Source organism: Aquarana catesbeiana, linkage group LG02, assembly GCF_042186555.1.
Source record: "Aquarana catesbeiana isolate 2022-GZ linkage group LG02, ASM4218655v1, whole genome shotgun sequence".
NCBI classification, from domain to species: Eukaryota; Metazoa; Chordata; class Amphibia; order Anura; family Ranidae; genus Aquarana; species Aquarana catesbeiana.
Window position 1 is genome coordinate 17,807,271 of NC_133325.1, and position 24,574 is coordinate 17,831,844.

At 43.7% G+C, this 24,574-nt stretch overlaps 1 protein-coding gene across 2 annotated transcripts in view; it reads right to left on the reverse strand.

Annotated features, from left to right (window-relative positions):
* The window catches only part of INPPL1 (inositol polyphosphate phosphatase like 1), a 146,253-nt gene that overhangs the window by 46,211 nt on the left and 75,468 nt on the right, over positions 1–24,574 (reverse strand). For both annotated transcript variants that reach the window (XM_073612640.1, XM_073612638.1), the window contains exons 7-12: positions 19,144–19,233; positions 14,685–14,783; positions 13,444–13,588; positions 12,999–13,105; positions 11,663–11,765; positions 9,612–9,808 (exon numbers count right to left, since the gene is read on the reverse strand). In XM_073612640.1, coding sequence (XP_073468741.1) covers positions 9,612–9,808; positions 11,663–11,765; positions 12,999–13,105; positions 13,444–13,588; positions 14,685–14,783; positions 19,144–19,233 — 741 coding nt within the window. The remainder of the gene's footprint in view (positions 1–9,611; positions 9,809–11,662; positions 11,766–12,998; positions 13,106–13,443; positions 13,589–14,684; positions 14,784–19,143; positions 19,234–24,574) is intronic.

The following is a 24,574-nucleotide window of genomic DNA, read 5'->3' on the forward strand; positions in this document are numbered from 1 at the left end:
AACCAGTGTAGCTGGAGGAAACCCACGCTTGAGAACATGCAAACTCCATGCAGACACGTCTTCAGATTTACTGCATTTATATTTTTATGTTTTTTTTGTTTTTCAGTAAAATGAGAAAAACCTCACCAGGGTATTATACCAGTCTGTGTCTTCTTGTCCTGCCCCTTCCATTTCTCGTCCTGGTGTCTCATAGACAAGAAGGTCAAACCCCCCCCGAACAGCATCACCCAAAACAATGGAAACATGTCAGATGTATTTATTTTTCCAAAGTCTATTTAGAACTAAAAAAAACCAAAAAACAAAAAAACAAAAACAAAAAAAAAAAAAGTTTGGCTTAAAATGTATGAATTTATAGGAGGTGAAACCACCCCAGAGGTACACCATGGCTTGCCGCCCTCCAATGAAAAGGGAGCCCTATGGATGAAGCTTGGCCAAACCCAGGAACCATTTCCCACCTAGATTCACCCAGACCTGACCCCAGCACCATTCCCGGCTTTCATGGAGTGGAGAACGAGAAAGATGAGCAACAGAAGCATCAAGTCTGCAGACCCGATCCGCTGGTTCGTGGAAGCTGAACAGTGGGAACTCTGAGTGGAGAGTGAAAACCAGCTTTGCTTTTGACTGCTGGTGATTGATGTTTTTGCATTTTTAGGTTCTTTTTTGGGGTTTTTCCTTTTGACGCTTTTTAACAGCCTCTTTCTGAGATTTGTTGTTTACAAGTTAAAGACAGGGTTTTTTATGCTAGAAAATTACTTAGAACCCCCAAACATTATACATTTTTTTTCTAACACCCTAGAGAATAAAACGGCGGTCGTTGCAATCCTTTCTGTCATACCGTATTTGCGCAGTGGTCTTACAAGCGCGCTTTTTTGTTGTTGAAAAAATACACTTTTTTGAATAAAAAAAAAATAAGACAGCAGTAAAGTCAGCCCAATTTTTTTTTTATATTGTGAAAGATAATGTTACGCCGAGTAAATTGATACCCAACTCACGCTTCAAAATTGCGCCCGCTCGTGGAATGGCCACAAACTTCTACCCTTAAAAATCTCCATGTTTAAAAAAATTCTACAGGTTGCATGTTTTGAGTCACAGAGGAGGTCTAGGGCTAGAATTATTGCTCTTGCTCTACCGATCGCGGCGATACCTCACATGTGTGGTTTGAACACCGTTTTCATACGCGGGCGCTGCTCACGTATGCGTTCGCTTCTGCGTGCGAGCTCGGCGGGACGGGGCGCGTTTAAATTTTTTTTTTTTCTTATTTATTTTACCTTTTATTTTTTATTTTTACACTGTTTTTTTAGAAAATTGTGTCACTTTCCTATTACAAGAAATGTAAACATCAATTGTAATAGAAAAAAAGCATGACAGGTCCTCTCAAATATGAGATCTGGGGTCAAAAAGCCCTCAGATCTTATATTTATACTAAAATGCAATTAAAAAAAAAAAAAAAAAAAAAAGGTCCTTTAAAAAAATACTAAAAAAAAAAAAAATGTCTCTTTAAGAGCTATAGGCGGAAGTGACGTTATGACGTCGCTTCCGCCCTGCAATGATATGGAGACGGGTGGGAGCCATCTTGCCCTCACTCGTCTCCATGTCTGGTTAGGGAAAGGATCAGATCGCGGTGGAGGGCACCGGAGCGCGGCGGGGGGGTGCCCCTCTCCCGCTGCCGATAAAAGTGATCTTGCGGTGAATCCACCGCAGAGACCACATTTATCTTAAAGCAGACCACCCGCTGGAGAAGAGGATACCGGGGTTATGGTAGCTAGCTGCAGCCATAATAACAATACTCCTCTTCAAAGTACCGACGTATAACGACAACGGGTGGTCCGGAAGTGGTTGAACAGCCTTTAAGGGGAGTGGCCATGGGTGATTGAGTCCCTCTATATAACTTTCTGTAGAACTCAGTCCTGCTCATCCTTGAGCTTGCTGGAACTCTGACCAAGTGGAACTGGACTAAGTGGTGAGTTAAAAACCAAAGTTGAAAATGGGAGGTTATAACAGGAGTCATCAAACCTGGAAGTAACATCTGAAATTTCCGGTTAGTAATATTATTATTGTAACTGGGAAAATGGGGGTTAGAGAGATCGAAGGTTTTGCTCAGTGCACCGTGTGCTGCATGTATACAACAATGGAGCAACAGCTCCAGGGTGGATACCGCTGCAACAGATGTGAGCAGGTTGCCCTTCTGGAAGCTCACATTGGAGATCTGGAGGAGCAAATTGCAACACATTGGGCAGAACCGACAACTTCGAAAAGGGTCCTCAGCTCACTGAGCAGGCGGCTAGTGGGGTTAATGGGGAGGGTGGAGGAGCAAGTCAGGATTATTAGGTAGGAAGATGGGTTAATGTAGTTAGAGGGAGTGGTAAGAGCCCACAGAAAAGGAAGACCAGCCCTGGGTTTGAGCACCCTAACAGATTCGCTAAGTTGGGTGAAGATGTGGGGGTATCAAGCTCAGGAGGTGGCAGCCCTGGATGTCACTGCCCCCCCTAACAGGCTGGAGATCAGCCCATCTAGCAGAAGTGGTGAGGGGAGTGCAGGTAGGCCTAGACAGTTGGTGGTAATAGGGGATTCTATAATCAGAAGGCCCCCTATCCCGGGGGGGCTGGGCATGACCCGGTTGTCTTGGTCCACATTGGAACCAATGACAGAATATATGGCAGGTGGAGGCTCAGGAGGTGGCAAGTGGAAGCTCAGGAGGTGGCAGCCCTGGATGTCACTGCTCCCCCTAACAGGGGGGAGATCAGCCCATCTAGCAGAGGTGGTGAGGGGAGTGCAGGTAGGCCTAGACAGTTGGTGGTAATAGGGGATTCTATAATCAGAAGGCCCCCTATCCCGGGGGGGCTGGGCATGACCCGGTTGTCTTGGTCCACATTGGAACCAATGACAGAATATATGGCAGGTGGAGGCTCAGGAGGTGGCAAGTGGAAGCTCAGGAGGTGGCAGCCCTGGATGTCACTGCTCCCCCTAACAGGGGGGAGATCAGCCCATCTAGCAGAGGTGGTGAGGGGAGTGCAGGTAGGCCTAGACAGTTGGTGGTAATAGGGGATTCTATAATCAGAAGGCCCCGTATCCCGGGGGGCTGGGCATGACCCGGTTGTCTTGATCCACATTGGAACCAATGACAGAATATATGGCAGGTGGAGGCTCAGGAGGTGGCAGCCCTGGATGTCACTGCTCCCCCTAACAGGGGGGAGATCAGCCCATCTAGTAGAGGTGGAGAAGGGAGTGCAGGTAGGCCTACACAGTTGGTGGTAATAGGGGATTCAATAATCAGAAGGACTGATAGAATAATTTGTCGCCAGGATCGCCTCAACCCAAATGGTTTGCTGTATCCCTGGTGCCAGGGTTCGGCATGTGGTGGATTGGGTTGATAAATTACTGGGAGGGGCTGGGCATGACCCAGCTGTCTTGGTCCAAGTTGGAACCAATGACAGAATATATGGAAGGTCAATTTAAAGAACTAGGCTGCAAGTTGAAGGGAAGGATCTCCAAGGTGATATTCTCTGAAAGATTGCGCAACACAGGAAAGGCAGGGGGAGATTAATGCATGGCTAAAGACCTTGTGTAATAAGGAGGGATTTGGGTTTCTAGAGCACTGGGCTGACTTTCCATTGTGGTGCAACCTATATGCTAAAGATGGTTTGCACCTAAATGGAAGGGGGTCTACTGTGCTGGGGGAGAGGTTTATGGGAAGGCTGGAGGAGTATTTAAATTGTAGGTGGAGGATGAATATGATTTTAATAGGCCAGACAGGTCAGACAGGGGCCAGCCCTTATTGGTGGGTGGAATGGGGAAAGATGTGGGGAGGACTATGGCAGATGATATGAAGGTTCCCTATGTTACAATCAACCATTGGAAATTGTACTATTTGTACTAAAATAAAAAATATGCAACATACATTAGCAAAATGTGAAAATGAATTAAAGTGTTTGTTCACCAATGCCAGAAGTCTGCCAAGCAAAATAGGTGAGTTGGAAGCTCTGGTGCACGAGGAGAACTAGGATCTAATTGGTATTGCTGAATCTTGTCTTCATTCCTCACATGACTGGGCTATTAATATTCCTGGCTATGCTCTCTTTCGGAAAGACAGGGTAAAACGGAAGGGTTGGTGGTGTCTGTCTCTATGTGAGAAGTGATCTCGAAGCGAGTGTAAAAGAGGACCTAGTAGATGGGGAGTGTGATGAATCTGAAGCATTATGGGTGGAACTGTACATGGGTGTGCGTACTACAAAGGTTATCATTGGAGTTTGTTATAGACCACCCAACGTTAATGAGGAGGTGGAGATTCAGCTCCTTGCACAGATGGAAAGGGCTGCAAGGGCTGGGACGGTGATAATAATGACGGGAGTAATGGCACTGCTGGGACAGTTAAAGGGCAAAAATATATAAACCTAGTACAGGACAATTTTATGGTCCAGTTTATTGAGGCCCCAACTAGGAAAGACGCTCTGCTGGACCTGGTAATCTCAAACCATGCAGAGCGTATTACTAATGTTCAGATAAAGGAACACCTGGCCATAACATGATTTCATTTAATGTTAGCTGTAAGCAACAAACACATACGGGAAAGATAAAAACACTTAACTTCAAGAGAGCAAATTTTCCAAGGATGAGGGCTGCTCTCCAGGACTTGGACTGGGAGGGAATATTGGCATCAATGGGCACAGAACAGAAATGGGAATTCTTCAAAGTGACTGTATGTAAACTAACTGCAAAGTATATTCCCATGGGCAATAAGTTTAAAAGGCTAAAAATAAAACCTATGTGGCTCACAGCCAAAGCTAAAGTGGCTATAAATAATAAAAAAGAGCTTTTAAAAAATATAAAAATGAAGGAACGCTTGGACATCGTTTAAATGTTACAAAGAATATAACATGATATATGTAAAAAGGAAATCAAGGATGCAAAAATTCAAAATGAACGACAGATCGCAAAAGATAATAGGACAAACCCCCCAAAAAAGTCTTCAAATATATTAATAGTAAAAAGGTCAGCTCTGAGCATGTAGGCCCTTTACAATATAATCTAGAGTGAGTGACTGGGGACAAAGAGAAGGCAAATTGATTAAATACTTTCTTCAGCTCTGTGTATACAAAGGAACATGGGGGGAGCTCATGTCCATAATGGGGGTGGTAGTGACACAGCCCCGAATGATCCACAATGGTTCAAAAGGGATATGGTCCAGAAATATTTAGACAGAATAAAGGTGGATAAAGCACCTGGACCTGATGGCATCCACCCATGGATTCTAAAAGAATTGAGCTCTGTAATTTCAAGGCCATTGTTTCTAATTTTTAGGGACTCATTAATGACTGGAATGATACCACTGGATTGGCGTAGGGCCAATGTGGTGCCTATATTTAAAAAGTGAACAAAGTCTTTACCAAGTAACTATAGACCTGTTAGTTTAACTTCTATAGTCGGGAAGATACTGGAGAGTTTAATAAAAGACCACATAGATGAGTTCTTGCTGGAAAAAAATATTTTAAGCAACAGACAGCATGGATTCATGAAAGACAGAAGTTGTCAGACAAATCTGATTTCTTTTTTTGAGGAGGTAAGTAAAACCTTGGACAGAGGGGTGGCTGTGGATGTGGTATACTTGGACAGAGGGGCGGCTGTGGATGTGGTATACTTGGACAGAGGGGTGACTGTGAACATGGTATACTTGGACAGAGGGGCGGCTGTGGATGTGGTATACTTGGACAGAGGGGTGACTGTGAACATGGTATACTTGGACAGAGGGGTGACTATGGACGTGGTATACTTAGACAGAGGGGTGACTGTGAACATGGTATACTTGGACAGAGGGGTGACTATGGACGTGGTATACTTGGACAGAGGGGTGACTATGGACGTGGTATACTTGGACAGAGGGGTGACTGTGGACGTGGTATACTTGGACAGAGGGGTGGATGTGGACGTGGTATACTTGGACAGAGGGGTGACTGTGGACGTGGTATACTTGGACAGAGGGGTGACTGTGGACGTGGTATACTTGGACAGAGGGGTGGATGTGGACGTGGTATACTTGGACAGAGGGGTGGCTGTAGATGTGGTATACTTGGACAGAGGGGTGACTGTGGACGTGGTATACTTGGACAGAGGGGTGGCTATGGACATGGTATACATGGACAGAGGGGTGGCGGTGGACGTGGTATACTTGGATTTTGCAAAAGCGTGCGACACAGTTCCCCACACACGGCTCATGTGTAAGGTAAAGTCTACAGGCTTGGAAATATCAGTTTGTAAATGGATAGAAAACTGGCTAAAAGACCGAATTCAGAGAGTAGTGGTTAATGATTCTTACTCTGAATGGTCTAAGGTTATCAGTGGTGTACCCCAAGGTTCAGTGCTGGGACCATTACTTTTTAATATCTTTATAAATGATATCGGGTTTAAAAGTTTAAAAGTAACATTTCTGTCTGTGCAGATGACACCAAACTATGCGGTGGAATAACGTCCTTACAGAATGTCTCCAATGAGAATGAAGATGACCGAAAAGATAGAGGGGTTTTTAAACTAAGCGATGGGGGGGAGGGTCCAGAGGTAGAGATAGTCAGCGCGGAACATATTCCAGAGGGTAGTATTGGGGGCATTAGTGGTAGGTTGACCAAAGCACATAAACCCAAGGTAAGTATAGTAACAAGTCCTAGCTGCAACCTCAAAACACCCAATAAGAGGATAATATGCGACCAGTCTAAACTACTTGGCATGTTCACCAATGCCAGGAGCCTGGCGGACAAGATGGGTGAACCAGAGATACTGTTGTACGAGGAGGATTTGGATTTTGTGGGAATTTCAGAGACCTGGTTCAACAACTCTCATGATTGGCTGGCAACCATTCAAGGGTATACCCTTTATCGCAAGGATAGAGAGGGTAAAAAAGGGGCAGGGGTATGCCTATATATCAAGAATAAGTGAATGTGAGATATGACATCACTGAGGGAGCTAGGGAGGAGGTGGAATCCTTATGGGTAGAGCTCCAAAGGGATGAAGCTAAGGGGAAAATAATACTGGGAGTATGCTATAGGCCCCCTAACCTGAGGGAGGAAGTGGAGACGGATCTCCTATCACAAATTGGATTAGCAGCAAGGATGGGAAGTGTTATCATAATGGGGGATTTTAATTATCCAGACATAGACTGGGCGGAGGGAACTGCGCATTCATCTAAGGCTCGCCAGTTCCTTAATGTCTTGCAGGACAATTTTATGGATCAGATGGTAGACGCACCAACTAGAAATAAAGCGTTACTGGATCTACTGATTACCAACAATACAGACCTGATCACGGATGTGGAAATACGGGGCAATTTAGGAAACAGCGATCACAGGTCAATTGGCTTCAGTATAAATTACACAAATAGGAAACATAAGGGGAATACAAAGACACTGAATTTCAAAAGAGCCAACTTCCCTAAACTACGAACCTTGTTAGAAGATATAAATCGGGATAAAATCTTAGGAACAAAGAACACGGAGGAGAGATGGGTTTGCTTTAAGAGCATATTAAATAAGGGCATTAGCCAATGCATCGCATTGGGTAATAAATTGAAAAGAGCAAACAAAAGTCTTGGATGGCTTAACTCCAATGTAAAAATGCATATAAAAGCAAAGGAGAAGGCCTTCAAAAAATACAAGGTTGAGGGATCATCATCAGCATTCAGACTTTATAAAGAATGCAATAAGAAATGTAAGGGTGCAATTAGGACGGCTAAGATAGAACATGAAAGACACATAGCAGAGGAGAGCAAAAAAAATTCCAAGAAATTCTTTAAGTATGTAAACAGTAAAAAAGGGAGGACAGACCATATTGGCCCCATAAAGAATGAGGAAGGACATCTGGTTACAAAGGATGGGGAGATGGCAAAGGTATTGAATTTATTCTTCTCCTCAGTCTTCACGAGTGAATCGGGGGGCTTCAGTAACCAAAACTGCAGTGTTTATCCTCATGACACATCACAGGAAGCACCTCCATGGTTAACAGAGGACAGAATTAAAATTAGACTTGAGAAACTTAACATTAATAAATCACCGGGACCAGATGGCGTGCATCCGAGAGTACTTAGGGAACTCAGTCAAGTGATTGCCAGACCGTTGTTCCTAACTTTTAAGGACAGTCTACTGACTGGAATTGTACCAGCTGATTGGAGAAAAGCCAATGTAGTACCAATATTTAAAAAAGGGCCCAAAATACATCCCTGGGAATTACAGACCAGTTAGATTAACATCAATAGTATGTAAACTCTTGGAGGGGATGATAAGTGACTATATACAAGATTTTAGTAATGAAAACAGTATCATTAGCAGTAATCGGCATGGATTCATGAAGAATCGTTCTTGTCAATTTCTCCCGCTCTACAAGACTCTGGTCCGGCCGCACCTGGAGTATGCTGTCCAGTTCTGGGCACCAGTCCTCAGGAAGGATGTACTGGAAATGGAGCGAGTACAAAGAAGGGCAACAAAGCTAATAAAGGGTCTGGAGGATCTTAGTTATGAGGAAAGGTTGCAAGCACTGCACCTATTCTCTCTGGAGAAGAGACGCTTGAGAGGGGATATAATTTTAATATACAAATACCGTACTGGTGACCCCACAATAGAGATAAAACTTTTTTGCATAAGAGAGTTTAACAAGACTCGTGGCCACTCATTAAAATTAGAAGAAAAGAGGTTTACCCTTAACCTACGTAGAGGGTTCTTTACTGTAAGAGCGGCAAGGATGTGGAATTCCCTTCCACAGGCGGTGGTCTCAGCGGGGAGCATTGATAGTTTCAAGAAACTATTAGATAATCACCTGAATCACCGCAACATACAGGGATATACAATGTAATACTGACATATAATCACACACATAGGTTGTACTTGATGGACTTGTGTCTTTTTTCAACCTGACTAACTATGTAACTATGAAGGAGACCATTCAAGCAGATTGTGAAGCACCTGCCCCCGAGGACCACTTGCCTATCAGCTCCCTCTTACCGGCACTGCGATATGCTTCTTTTTTTTTCTAACCCTTTGCTTATGTCTTCTGGCCAGTTCATATGACATGCTGGGTGCTCCTCAGCCTCCGGCGCAATCCCGAATGATTCAGATGGCAGGGAGACATCACCTCCACTTTAAGTGCAGGAAGCTGTGCTTAGTTAGGGGACGGAACTCTGCACATATGATCTGGATTGCATGGGTCTGAGTGCCATTCAACCCAGAAGACCGGGGAAAGGCCATGACACCACCCTGCACTCACGGTCTTTCCTCCGTCTTCTGGATTGAGTAAGTCAACCCATTCAACCTTGAAGACTGAGGACACCTTGTGGTGGAGAAGAGGTACTGCAGGTACAGTTCTGAATTGAAGGTGAACACTCAATCATTGGCTTCCGTTTTTTTTAAACCTTCCAGGAGACTTTTTAAAAAAAAAATCACCCAGAGTTAGGCTTTAAGGCTGGACATAAAACAGTAAGATTTTGATTGGCCAATTCAACCTGTTTTTATCCCCGCCTTCTCATCTTATGGGCCAATCTGCTGTATTCAGCTAAGACTTTTGCTTTTAATGAGATGAACGGTTACATATTTGTTGGTGAATTTTATTGAGTCGAGCAACGGAACCCCAATACATACCGGCCGGTAGTCCACTTCTGTGCAGTCTTTCAGCATCCCCCGCAGGAAGTCCACCCACTCCTTGTCAGCCACCGAGTTCTCCTGTGTCCCAAAGACGTAAATGTCATGAGGAATGGTGACGGCCATCTCGTCCAGAGTCTTCCCCAGACCTTTAGAGCTGATCCAGGAAGTGAGGTTTTTGTGCGGAGGGACACTTCCTGCGAAAGGGGAAAAAACGCCAAATCATAGAGACGAATGACAAGTGACTTCAACACCCTCAACCACAGGGGGGCAGCATGCTGGCAATGCAGTGATATCCAAGTGAACAGTACGGGGCGCTGTGCTATGCAGGCAGGATATCTATATAACCAGAACAATGGGGAAGGGTGGGAATAGTAGTTATAAACAGAAGGAAGCTCTTTGCCATAGAGAAGAGTTATGTAAATATAACTAGAATAACATGGGAGTGCCATACAGGAATGACATAAAAAAATTACAAACTGGTCAGTAGGAGGCACTGTCCTGTATTAGACATTACCATACTCCGCCAGTAGGGGGAGCTCTTCTATATAAGAAGTGATAACCTGGACAGTAGGAGGAGCTGTTCTATATAAGATATTATGTAAAACTTTCCAGTAGGGGTGGTCTTCCACATAAAATATTATGTAATCTGGACAGTAGGAGGTGCTGTTCTATATAAGATATGATAAAATGGACAGTAGGGGGAGCTGTTCTATATAAGATACGATAAAATGGACAGTAGGGGGAGCTGTTCTATATAAGATAAAATGGACAGTAGGGGGAGCTGTTCTATAAAAGATACGATGATATATAGAAAAGCTCCCTCTACTATCCAGTTTATCATTGTATCTTCTATAGAACAGCTCCCCCTACTGTCCATCTCATCAAAATATCATATATAGAACAGCTCCCCCTACTGTCCATTTTAAGATATTATGATAAAATGGACAAGAGGGGGAGCTGTTCGGTATAAGATACAAACTGGTCAGTAGGAGGCACTGTGCTAAATTAGACATTTTCATACACTGCACAGTAGGGGGAGCTGTTCTATATATATTATGATAAAATGGACAGTAGAGGGAGCTGTTCTATATAAGATATTATGATAAGATGGATAAGAGGGGGAGCTGTTTGGTATAGACAGTAGGGGGAGCTGTTCTATAATAAGGTATGATTATAAACTGGACAGTAGGGGGAGCTGTTCTATATATATATTATGATAAAATGGACAGTAGGGGGAGCTTTTCTATATATATTATGATAAAATGGACAGTAGGGGGAGCTTTTCTATATATATTATGATAAAATGGACAGTAGGGGGAGCTTTTCTATATATATTATGATAAAATGGACAGTAGGGGGAGCTGTTCTATATATATATTATGATAAAATGGACAGTAGAGGGAGCTGTTCTATATAAGATATTATGATAAAATGGACAGTAGGGGGAGCTGTTCTATATAAGATATTATGATAAAATGGACAGTAGGGGAAGCTGTTCTATATAAGATATTATGATAAAATGGACAATAGGGGGAGCTGTTCTATATAAGATATGGTGATAAACTGGACAGTAGGGGGAGTTGTTCTATATATGATAGGATGATAAAATGGACAGTAGGGGGAGCTGTTCTATGTATATTATGATAAAATGGACAGTAGGGGGTGCTGTTCTATATAAGATATTATGATAAAATGGACAGTAGGGGGAGCTGTTCTATATAAGATATTATGATAAAATGGACAGTAGGGGAAGCTGTTCTATATAAGATATTATGATAAAATGGACAATAGGGGGAGCTGTTCTATATAAGATATGGTGATAAACTGGACAGTAGGGGGAGTTGTTCTATATATGATAGGATGATAAAATGGACAGTAGGGGGAGCTGTTCTATGTATATTATGATAAAATGGACAGTAGGGGGTGCTGTTCTATATATGATAGGATGATAAAATGGACAGTAGGGGGAGCTGTTCTATATAAGATTTTGGGATTACACAAACACTAGGGGGTGTTGCTCTGTACATGGGAGTTACCACCCTCCTCACCCATGTTCCAGGTCCCGATGAAGACGGAGATCATATCCGGCTCGTCCTGATTTGAATGCTTGTTCTTCATCAGCTGCAGCAGTTGGCAGAACGCTTCCCGCTTCTATGCAGAGGACAAAGAAAAAATCACCAGTCACAGGAAGTCATCACTATGGTCACACTGCAGGTCAGTCCACCCATAACTGACATTACGGGGGGGGGGGGGGGGGGATTGGGGGGATGGAGGCCAGCTGGTGCGTTACTGGAGACTTGTAACGGGCTGGTTCTATAAGGCTTCTAAATTCTAAAGTTATAATCAGTCCCGGGACAAGGTCATCTAGAGTCCGGGGGAACATGCTAAATTGTGCCCCCCTCCCCTCCAAAATAAAAAAAACAAAATGAGGACTAATCTGCATGCTCATCCCCTAAGTATAAATCCCCCTCCTACCAGTAAAAATCTGCCCCGTGCTGAAATCCCCCCCCCAGCTCAAATCCTCTCTCTCCGCATATGCCCCAAGCAGAAATCCCCCCCCCCCCCCCCAACCACAAAAAAATTTCCCCCTTCCAGCAGAAAAGCACAAATTTCCCTCCCCCAATCCCCTATCCTAGCACCCCCCCCCCCCCCACACACACACACACACAGATATTCCCTCCAAGCACAAATCCCCCCCCCCCCCCAAAAAGAAAATTCCCCTTTACCATATTACTTTTATGGCACAAATCCCCCCTCCTAGCAAAGCTCCTTTCCCCCCCCCCCTTCATCCCTCCCAATACAAATCCCCCCCAAATCACCACTCCCAGCACACCTCCCCAAATTTGCCCTCCTAGAACAATTCTTACCCCCTGCCGCCCCCAAAATTCCCCTTCTCAACGCAAATCCCCCCCTCCCCCAATCTCCCTCTGGTGCCCCCCATACCTCACATGATACCACAGTGCCCAGGGCAGCTGCCCCTCCTGCCCACCCCTTGTCCCGGCCCTGGTTATATTGTTATAAGAGATGGAGGAACAATAGTAATCCCTTTATTGGCTGGTCAGGTTAGAAATCAATGTTTTGCTATTGAATGGTAATAATAATGATAATAATAATAATAATAAGTAATAATAATATAAATGGTAATAATGAGGAATAATAATTCCTGCTCCTCTGATTCTTAGAGAGGACAGTTACATTGTAACATGTTACATACATGTAGGGTGAGTTGCTCCAGAGGTACCGCCCCGCTCTGCAGAGGTGGGATCTCCCCGCTGGGTGGGGTTTACAGCTCCGCCCACAAGGGGACAGTCATTCTACACCGGAGTGAGAAGAAGGAATCCATCCAGCCGAGTCTCTGATGGAACTTCCGGGGGGGCGACTTACCCGAATGCTGGCGAATATGAAGTCCTTGCGCTGCGTTTTATCCTTCTCCTTCTCAAAGACGATTCCCAGCTTAGACGGCACCCGCTGAGACTTGATCAACTGCCGGACTGCGGGGGAGGGAAAGGTGCGGTCAGCGGGCGATCAGTATAACAATTTATATAATATTATTTATCAGAAAAGCTCCACTTTTTATCAATAAAAAGTCATTGTTAAGCTCCAATCAGTGACTTTGTCTATGCTGAGATGAGGTCATCAGTCTGCTGCAGGCAGGAGGAAGCATTTCCTCAGTCTCCCCTCCCCCAGGATCAGACTGTACAGTGTAACTTTGTATCAAGTCACAAGGAAAAAGGCTGCAGCAGGGGCTGATCTGCATCAGACTTTTGTGAACACAGAATTTGCATTGATGCCCCCCCCCCTCATCACTGACCTCATCCTGCGGCCTTACTTTTGTCATGGGTAAAGGTGTTCCAGTCTTCCTGGGAATCTTTCACCTTCTTCATCACCACCAGCTTCCCACCGTCCACATCCACGCTCAGCGTGTACTTCTGGGATTTCACAATCTTGGAGAGGTCCAACATGTCCAGCTTCACCTGGAACGAGGCAAGAAGGGCTGAGTGTGTCCCTGTGCAGTCTGTGTAATCTCATCTCCCTGCTATTCTCACATTTCAGCACAGTTGTAAAGCAGCCTTCAGAGAGACCGTGTCCTTTATGCCCCCTATAGGCTGCAAGTGGTATTTACTGGATTAAAAAAAAAGAAAAACTGCATTCCCAGCTTTATCAAAACAAAACATTTGGGCTGGAGTTGTGCTTTAATAGTCTAAAAAGATTTACAGTTGTTGGAATTGATGGAGGGAGTCACATACAGTACCCCTTGAGTCACCCCTCTAGAGTCACGTATGGAGCCACACCTCTAGAGTCACTTATGGAGTCACCACCTCTAGAGTCACATATGGAGACACACCTCTAGAGTCACGTATGGAGCCACACCTCTAGAGTCACGTATGGAGCCACTACCTCTAGAGTCACGTATGGAGCCACTACCTCTAGAGTCACGTATGGAGCCACACCTCTAGAGTCACGTATGGAGCCACCACCTCTAGAGTCACGTATGGAGCCACCCCTCTAGAGTCACGTATGGAGCCACCCCTCTAGAGTCACGTATGGAGCCACCCCTCTAGAGTCACGTATGGAGCCACCCCTCTAGAGTCACGTATGGAGCCACCCCTCTAGAGTCACGTATGGAGCCACCCCTCTAGAGTCACGTATGGAGCCACACCTCTAGAGTCACGTATGGAGCCACCACCTCTAGAGTCACTTATGGAGTCACCCCTCTAGAGTCACGTATGGAGCCACACCTCTAGAGTCACATATGGAGACACACCTCTAGAGTCACGTATGGAGCCACCCCTCTAGAGTCACGTACAACCCCAGTCCCACTGGATATGCATTTTGTTTTTTCATATATTTTTTATCGGATTCAGACTCTGATTCTGATTTAGGCATTTTCAAGATTTGGGTGGGGCAATCATTTTGCTTTTATTCACATTCTATTTGCATATTTAAAGTTATAGACTTCTTGGATACAACTTTTTCCTTGGGCAGGATATTTTGTTTTGGGTAATGGTTTTAGTTATCTGCGGTTGGCTGCAACATACCAGGCCCGCCCCCGAGGCACCCGACTCTCACCTCGAAGGTCTGCACTGGAATCGTCTTCATCTTCCTGGAGGATTGTGGGATCGGAGCGGACTGGGCTGAACTGCTCATGTCCTGAAGAGCTTTCAGAGCCTGAAAATGTGAGAGGAGTACAAAAAAAAAAAACAGATAAATTGCAGAAAGGAGAACTAAAACGAGATGGGGAGGAGCCAAATCTGAGCCCAGTATTCGTTCACTATAGGGCCCCTATACTAAGGAAACCTGTCTGTCAGGCTTATCCACTGGCTTCAATGCTTTTTGAGACTCTGACCTGGAACAAGTCTGCAGATCAGGAGTTGTGGCTTCACTGGCTGCATGCTTATTTATGCCGTAATCAGATGTTGCACAAAAAAAAAGGCTCATAAAAAAAAAAAATAAAAAAAATTGTGATGTGCTTCTCGTGGGCCGGCTTATCACATGATGCAACCATCGGGGGGGGGGGGGGGGGATATAAAACAAAAATTGTAGCAGATATGGTTGCCCCACCAGACGGGATACAAAAAATTTATATTTTCTTCATACTTTGTTTAATATGTGTAATTTTTTTTTTGCTGAACCATGGCAAGCTTTATTGACACCAGACTGGGTCTGACAGACAGACATTCTTCCATCAGACCAGACCTGACCCAGCGCTGACGCATTTTACCCACAACAGAGGCTTAAGCACCCTGCAGGTGAAACGCGTCAACGTGCAGTCATGTCAATGTGTGTCTGATCTAGTCATGGGCCAATAAGGGGGTGCAGGCAGAACTCCCGGACCAGGCCCCAACAAGGGCTGCCTGTGGGACCCCATCCTGCCACCAACTTGCTACAGACGATCAGAAATGCAGAAAAGCAGACTGGGGGGTGATGTGTGCGCAGAGCCGATGATCGTGCACACAATTTTCCAGGCCTGTGCATTGCACACGCAAAGCACCAATAGTCACAAAGAGCAGGGGTGGGGCGGGGACCCTTTTAGGTAGACTGTATGGGCCCCCCCCCATTTCTAATGGCTGCCCCTGTCACACTCCACCTATCCCCTCCCACATCCCTCCATCACTCTCCGCATAAATTGATCTTTGACCCCTGGAGCCCGCCAGCAATCGGGGTAGGGGTACAGTAGGGACATCTTGGAAGATGTAGTTCTGGGGTCATGACTACGTTCAAAACAACTGACCTCCCAGCAACTGTTCTGCAGTTCTGAATTTTAGAAGCCCCGTGATGATGTCATGGGGGGGGGGGGGTAATAAAAGCTGAAGAAGGCAAAATGAATACCTAGGCCTAATCTAGAGGGGGGAAGGGAGGTTTGTGTGTTAATTTTGGTCATGCCTGGATGTGTCCTTCTATTATACCATATAGAGCTAAGGTTTTTTTTTTGTTTTTTTTTTTAATTATATGGCATTCCTAATTCAAATCTTTCTATGGGTTGGACTTGTTCTGCCTAATATCTAGTGGATTTTTAACATAACCATACATATACCGTATATATTAAAATAATAAATATTATAAATAATAATGATGATATCTCTCTCTCTCTCTCTATATATATATATATATATATATATATATATATATAGATGTATCTCTCTCTCTCTCTCTCTCTATATATATATATATATATATATATATATATATATATATATATATATATACATACATATACAGTATATGTATGGTTATGTCAAAAATCTTTATTATTTTATTTTATATATATATATATATATATATATATATATATATATATATATATATATATATCTATCTATCTATATCTACATATATATATATATATATATATATATATCTATATCTATATATATATATATAGATATAGATATATATATATATATAGTTATGTTAAATATTATAAAATACAAATAATATATATGAATACATATATTCATATGTTATGTGGCATACCCAATTCAAATCTTTTTATGGGTTGAACTTGTTTTGCCTAATATCTAGTGGATTTTTAACATAACCATACATATACTGTATATATTAAAATAATAAATATTATTAAATAAAAATAATTTATTATTTTAATATATACTGTATATGTATGGTTATGTTAAATATTATAAAATACAAATAACTATATATTTTTTCATTATGTGGCATTCCTATTTAAAATATAATATACGGTTGGACTTGTTTTGCCTACTATCAAGTGGATTTTTAACATAAACATACATATACTGTCTATATTAAAATAATAAACAGTATAAAATAAAACTAATGAGATTATATATATATATATATATATATTATATATATATATATATATATATATATATATATGGCAAAACAAGTCCAACCCAAAAAAAAAAAAATATTTTAAATAGGAATGCCACATAACAAATGAATATAATATTCTAGTATTAATAAAACATATATTATCCTTGTATTCCGTCTGGTGCTCCAGGTTTTTCTGCCAAAATCATGTCTTTTATTCGCTTTATTGTCCTACTAAAATTCCCAGCTGCACCTACCTCTCACTGGAGTCTCACTCCTCTTGTTGCACTTCAGTTGGGCCAAAAAAAAAAATGTAGGTCCCCAACATTGCTAAATTATTTAAATGGCGACACCTACGGGCCTTGTTTCGCTACAGCGTCATTTGGGGCTTGCTCACACCAACCCGCGCCCGGCTGATTTCCTCAACTCAAGAACGAGACAAACATCCTTGTTTTTAAAGGGGCCGGTTCACACCAAAGCCCGGTGCACATGTGTGTTTTTTTTGTGAAACACGATGGCAAAATAAAGTAAAAAACAAAAGAAAAGAAAAAAAAAAAAAAAAAGCACATCAGCATAAAAACCACACAATGTATTTCTGTGGAAAAGGCACAGTAACATGCTCAAAAAACACAACTCAGCAATGTAACCCTGTGTTTATTCATATGGGTTTTGCACGTGTTAACCCCTCCGCCCCAGAATCCCTTTTAAAGGTTCTGAATGCCCGGGAGGGGGGCGGGAAGGACCGGCGTCACAGCAGTCACATGATTGGGAGCCGGTCCTGCCAGCTACTGATAGTGGGGACCAACAGCTGTTGGCACAGAAACTACGTCCGCCCAGCAACGCGTATGTGCGGCTCACCCTTTTGCTACCGTATATATGTGTTACGTGGGTGACAACGGGCTAACAAGGGATGTGGTGTGAATGAGCCCGAAACAAGCAGGCGGTCAGTGATGTCAAACCCAAATTCTACCCTAGTAGTGGCGACATTGCCAAAAATGGAGGGACTGAGCTACCCACCCCGGTAGGGGCAACTCTGCCAAAAATAAGGGGACTGAGCCACCCACACTGATAGAGGGGACCCTACCAGAAATGGGGGGGACTGAGCTGCCTACCCTGGTAGGGCAACTCTGCAAAAAATGAGGGGACTGAGCTGCCCACCCCCTTAAGGGCAATCATGCCAAAAATGGGGGATTGAGCCTCCTACCCCGGTAAGGGCGACCCTGCCAAAAATGGGGGCATTCGAGTCACTCACCCTGGATGGGTGAACCTGTCAAAAATTAGGGGAACAAGCTGCCCACCCTGGTAGGGGCAACCCTGCCAAAAATAAGGGGACCGAGCCACCCACACCGGTAGGGAAACTCTGCAAGAAATGAGGGGACCAAGCAGCCCCCCCTTAAGGTAAACCCTGCCAAAGATAGGGGATCGAGCATCCCACTCTGGGAAGAGCAACCCTGCCAAAAAAATGAGAGAAACGAGCCGCCCCACCTCGATAGGGGCAACCCTGCAAAAATAGGAAGAACAAGCCACCCATCCTGGTAGGGACAACCATGCCCAAAACGGGGGGACAGAGCCACCCATCCCGGTAGGAGCGACCCTGCCAAAAATGGGGGGACAGAGCCACCCATCCCGGTAGGAGCGACCCTGCCAAAAATGGGGGGGACAGAGCCACCCATCCCGGTAGGAGAGACCCTGCCAAAAATGGGGGGACAGAGCCACCCATCCCGGTAGGAGAGACCCTGCCAAAAATGGGGGGACAGAGCCACCCATCCCGGTAGGAGCGACCCTGCCAAAAATGGGGGGGACAGAGCCACCCATCCCGGTAGGAGAGACCCTGCCAAAAATGGGGGGGACAGAGCCACCCATCCCGGTAGGAGAGACCCTGCCAAAAATGGGGGGGACAGAGCCACCCATCCCGGTAGGAGAGACCCTGCCAAAAATGGGGGGGACAGAGCCACCCATCCCGGTAGGAGCGACCCTGCCAAAAATGGGGGGGACAGAGCCACCCATCCCGGTAGGAGCAACCCTGCCAAAAATGGGGAGGACAGAGCCACCCATCCCGGTAGGAGAGACCCTGTTGATTGCTGCTACAGCCCTCGGGTGATCGGTGAATCGTTCCCCTCAAACAGACAGACAATGCAGAAGACAACATGTGCCGGAATCTTCCCCAGCACCAATGGATGCGAGGGCAGCGTGTCCCCCCCCCTCCCCCCAGTGCTGCCGCTCGCAGACTCCTTACCTTCTTCTCGATGCCGCTGAGGAAATCCTTCAGGATGGAGAGTTTGAGGACGAGGCTTTCCAGCTCCTGTTCTCCGCTCTGATTGGCAGCCTGGCGGACGGGAGAAGACGGACACATAAGAGGGACCCCCGGGGGACACAGAGAGCTTTTATCACTGCCGGCTCTTCCTGCTCACACTGAATAATACAGAGCCATTACAGGGCCGGGGGATGGGATGGGGGGGGGGAATACATTATCCGGGGAGAGGCGAGCCTGACAGACCGACCCTCCGCAGCCTCTGACATCACCTAGAGAGACGCGGCGAGACCACCACAGACATGAGAGCATCACAGACATGAGACCACCACAGACATGAGACCACCACAGACATGAGACCACCACAGACATGAGACCACCACAGACATGAGACCACCACAATCACCCACCGCCCCGCTCCGTGCCATCTCCTAGAGAATATCCATACAATCGTATCCTTGTGTTATGTCTGCGATCGTTACATTGTGGCAGACGCGTGACCGAGGAGCGGCGCTAAAGATTTCAGCTCCGCCGATCTGTATTTCTGGGGTCGATATCTTGTAGCAACAATAAAACTTTACTAAAAATACTCACACAGGACTTTCACTGCGCCAATAAGAATCTGATCGCTCATCAATGTATCAATATTTTTATCAATTTTTTTTAAAAATGGGAGTTTAAAAAAAAAACAAAACTCTATAGTAAAATCTAATAATATAATATACGGTAACTAAAATAATAAATTAATAATACAATAATCAAAATTTTATACATAATTATATAATTTATATTGTAATTTTATATATATTATTTTATTTATATTCTATTACTATATTTTATTATAGTTTTTTTTACTTTAATTTTATATTATAGAGTTTTTTTAAGGTGTTTTATTACATTTTTCTTTTTTTTTAATCAATTTTTAAAAGAAGAACATGGTTTTCCAATTTAAAAAAAATTACATACACACACACACACATTATATATCTACATCTATCTCTCTCTCTCTCTCTCTCTCTCTCTCTCTCTCTCTATCTATCTATCTATCTAGATAGATATACACACACACACACACTTATTTATTTTTCATTGGAACATGTATATATATATATATATATATATATATATATATATATACACACACACACACATACATTTATTTAACTTTCATTGAAACACCATGTTCTTTTTTTTTAATTGATAAAAAAAAGAAAAAAATGTAATAAAACACCTTAAAAAAAAACTGAAATAAAAACTCTATAATATAAAACGAAATTTAAAAAATTATAATAAAATATAATAATAGAATATAAATAAAATAATATACATATAAAATTACAATATAAATTATATATAAAATGTTGATTATTGTATTATTAATTTATTAGTTTAGTTATATTATTAGATTTTATTATAGGGTTTTTTTTTATTTTATATTATAGAGTTTTTTTAAGGTGTCTATTAAATGTTTCTTCTTTTTAATCAATTAAAATGTGGGTGTGCGCGTGCCTGTGTGTCTTGAACACCGCGGCACATCTTCACATGCGCAGGGAGAAATTAGGCGACAATTGTGGAAGGGCTGCTTTGCAGCACCAATTTTCACTTCAATTTCATGTGTAAGAGAGGGAGGGGGGAGGGGAGCACAACGTGCCTAGTAGGGGGAAGGTCCGCTTTAAATACCTTGATTTCCTATCATCTTCAGCCCCATCTAGTGGCCATCATGCGGAATTTAGCTGACTGAGGCATTTCAGAAAAATACGTAGTTTATGGCCACTAGGTGGAGCTGACGATCATAGAAAATCAATACATTAAGCAGAATTCATGAGAGCTAGGCGAGTGCTTGTGACATTCATCCAACAACTTTTATATATAGACCCCCCCCCCCCATGTGTTATATATCAACTGATATCTCGTTTTCATTATTCTTCATTTTATTATTTTACACTCGATTGCTCCTATCCATATTTGTCAACCAGATAGGCAAACATATTAGTTGGGCTGTATAGTAAACTCTGCGGGTGCATTTATAAAAATATTTGCATATTATTGTTATTGTATTGTATGATATTGCATTATAAAAAAAAAATATTTGCATATTATTATTTGTCCAGCAAAAGTGCTGGTACATTTATTCTGTGGGAATCAGGCAAAATAGAAAAAGTTCTCCCCAAATTTCTTCTACAGATGGAATGTTATGGAATCATTAAAAAAAAAATTTTAAAATACAGTGGTTTGGGAAAATACAGCATTATGACCAACAGATGGAGCTAAAGCTACGCTCCTCAGCTCCATCTAGTGGCCATAATGTGGTATTTTCCCAAAACACTCCTCCTTTCTTTTCTTTTTTTAATGAATAACATTTGACTTGAAGAGGAATGAAAAGGAGACATTTTTGGTCCCTTTTGCACAGAATGAATAAACCAGCAGTTATGCAATTTAAAAAAATATATATACCTATGTGTCTCGAAGGCGCATTTCGTTGCCCTAACACAATTAGGTAATAGACCGATTGTATGGATTATTTTGTAATAAATTATATTACATTCATATCAGGGAATAATATTTTAGAATAGTTTATTTGATTCTTATTAGCGCCTTGAAAGTCCAGTCTGAGTTACTGAAAGTGTAAATCGATCGCTGGGGGAACTCTTGGGGGTGTATTTATAAAGAGTAAAAAAAAATTTGCACAGCTTTTTTTGTCCACCAAAATTGGCTGTGAATTCATGCTGTGGAACTGGGGCAAAATTGAATGTTCTCTGCAGATCGAATGTTATTGATAGGCAAACACAGTGTGAATGAGGAAAAATACTGGATCACGGCCACTAGATGGAGCTGAAGAGCATACTTCTTTCTTATGATAGTCAGCGCCATCTAGTGGCCACTTAGTAGAGCTGAAGAGCATACTTCTTTCTTATGACAGTCAGCACCATCCAGTGGCCACAAGGTGGAGCTGAAGAGCATACTTCTCTCCTATGATAGTCAGCGCCATCTAGTGGCCACAAGGTGGAGCTGAAGAGCATACTTCTCTCCTATGATAGTCAGCGCCATCTAGTGGCCACAAGGTGGAGCTGAAGAGCATACTTTCTTATGATAACCAGCGCCATCTAGTGGCCACTTAGTAGAGCCGAGGAGCATACTTCTCTCCTATGATAGTCAGTGCCATCCAGTGGCCACAAGGTGGCGCTGAAGAGCATACTTCTCTCCTATAATAGTCAGCGCCATCCAGTGGCCACAAGATAAAGCTGAAGAGCATACTTCACTCCTATGATAGTCAGTGCCATCCAGTGGCCACTTAGTGGCGCTGAAGAGCATACTTCTCTCCTATGATAGTCAGTGCCATCCAGTGGCCACTTAGTGGCGCTGAAGAGCATACTTCTCTCCTATGATAGTCAGTGCCATCCGGTGGCCACAAGATAGAGCTAGAGAGCATGCTTTTTTCCAATGATAGCGCCATCTAGTGGCCACTAGATGGAGCTGAAGAGCTTACTTCTTTCTTATGAAACTAAGTGCCATCTAGTGGCCACTTAGTAGAGCATAAGAGCATACTTCTCTCCTATGATGGTTAGTGCCATCCTGTGGCCACAAGATAGAGCTGAAGAACATGCTTCTTTCTTATGATAGTCAGTGCCATCTAGTGGCCACTTAGCGGAACTGAAGAGCATACTTCTTTCTTATGATAGTAAGCACCATTTAGTAACCATAATGCAGTATTTTCCCCCCATTCACACTTTTTAAATGAATAACATTCGATCTGTGGAGAAGATAGCCCAAGAACATTCAGTTTTGCCCAGAATAAAACAATGGTTTTGGTGGACGAACAACTTATTTTTTTACAAATACACCCCTTGGTACTATGACCTGCTGATTCTGGTCACTGGTTTACTATATGTAAAAATACTCAGCTACTTAAAAGGAAAATGGTTTAGTGCAACTGTCATAAGAGAAGGGCCGAGTCAGCTGCCCCTTGCACCCCTCTGGAAGTGTTAGTTACCTGCTTGGGTCTGTTTTCGATACAGGGACCAGCATGTGGCAAGAGAAAGACCAAATTAAAGTGTATGTCCGGCCAATAACTATTTTTTTATACTTTGGATATAGAGGAGAAGGATTAGAACTTTCTGTCTGCTTGTTACTGCTATCCACGGCTCACCCAGAACTAAGACAAAACTTGGCTTGGCATACACTTTAAGGATCCCATAAACATATTAGTTGCAGGTCAGCGACTAACAATGCCATTGGACCAGCCAGGCAGTTGGCATTTTCAGAGGGAAAGGTCTGCAGTGGGCGCCTCCATATTCCTTTCATGACAGGTGCTCTTTAAGAAGGCCATTTCATGTCTTCATGTCTGCGGGTAGCCAGATCCGCGTTATGGAAAAAACACACAATGGCATTTAATGGGGTCTGGAGTTGTTTTATACATGGCCTCTGATATAATCAGGAAGGCGATCAACTTAATGTGAACGATCGTATCAGTGTGTGCTCAGACTTTACAAACCTAATTTATGTGTCTGATTTCTACTTACACATGTACATGGGGGGCAGATGCACAGCACAATGGCAGTGCCAGACTCTTCCCTCCACCAGCTTAGCCCCCTCACCTGCTTATTATGGCAATGGCAGTCCTGACTCCTCCCTCCACCTGCTTAGCCCCCTCCCCTGCTTATTATGGCAATGGCAGTCCTGACTCCTCCCTCCACCAGCTTAGCCCCCTCCCCTGCTTATTATGGCAGTGCCAGACTCCTCCCTCCACCAGCTTAGCCCCCTCCCCTGCTTATTATGGCAATGGCAGTCCTGACTCCTCCCTCCACCAGCTTAGCCCCCTCCCCTGCTTATTATGGCAATGGCAGTCCTGACTCCTCCCTCCACCAGCTGAGCTCCCTCCCCTGCCTATTATGGCAATGGCAGTTCCAGACTTCTCCCTCCCCTGCCTATTATGGCAATGGCAGTGTCCGATTCCTCCCTCCATCAGCTGAGCCCCTCCCCTGTCGATTATGACAATGGCAGTTCCAGACTTCTCCCTCCCCTGCCTATTATGGCAATGGCAGTGCCCAACTCCTCCCGCCACCAACTGAGCCCCCTTTCCTGCCTATTAAGGCAATGGCATTACCTGACTCCTCCCTCAACAGCTGAGTACCTCCTCTGCCTATTATGGCAAAGGCAGTGCCTGACCCCTCCCCTCCATGAGCTGAGCTCCTCCCCTTCCTATTATGTTCCTGACTCCTTCCTCCACCAACTGAGCCCCCTCCCCTGCCGGTTATGGCAATGCCTGACTCCCTTTTCCAACAATTGAGCCCCCTCCCCTGCCTATTAAAGGAATGGGAGTGCCTGACTCCTCCCCTCCACCAGTTGAGCCCCCTCCCCTGCCTATTATGGTAAAAGCAGTGCCTGATGCCCCTCCCCTGATTATTGCTGTAATGGT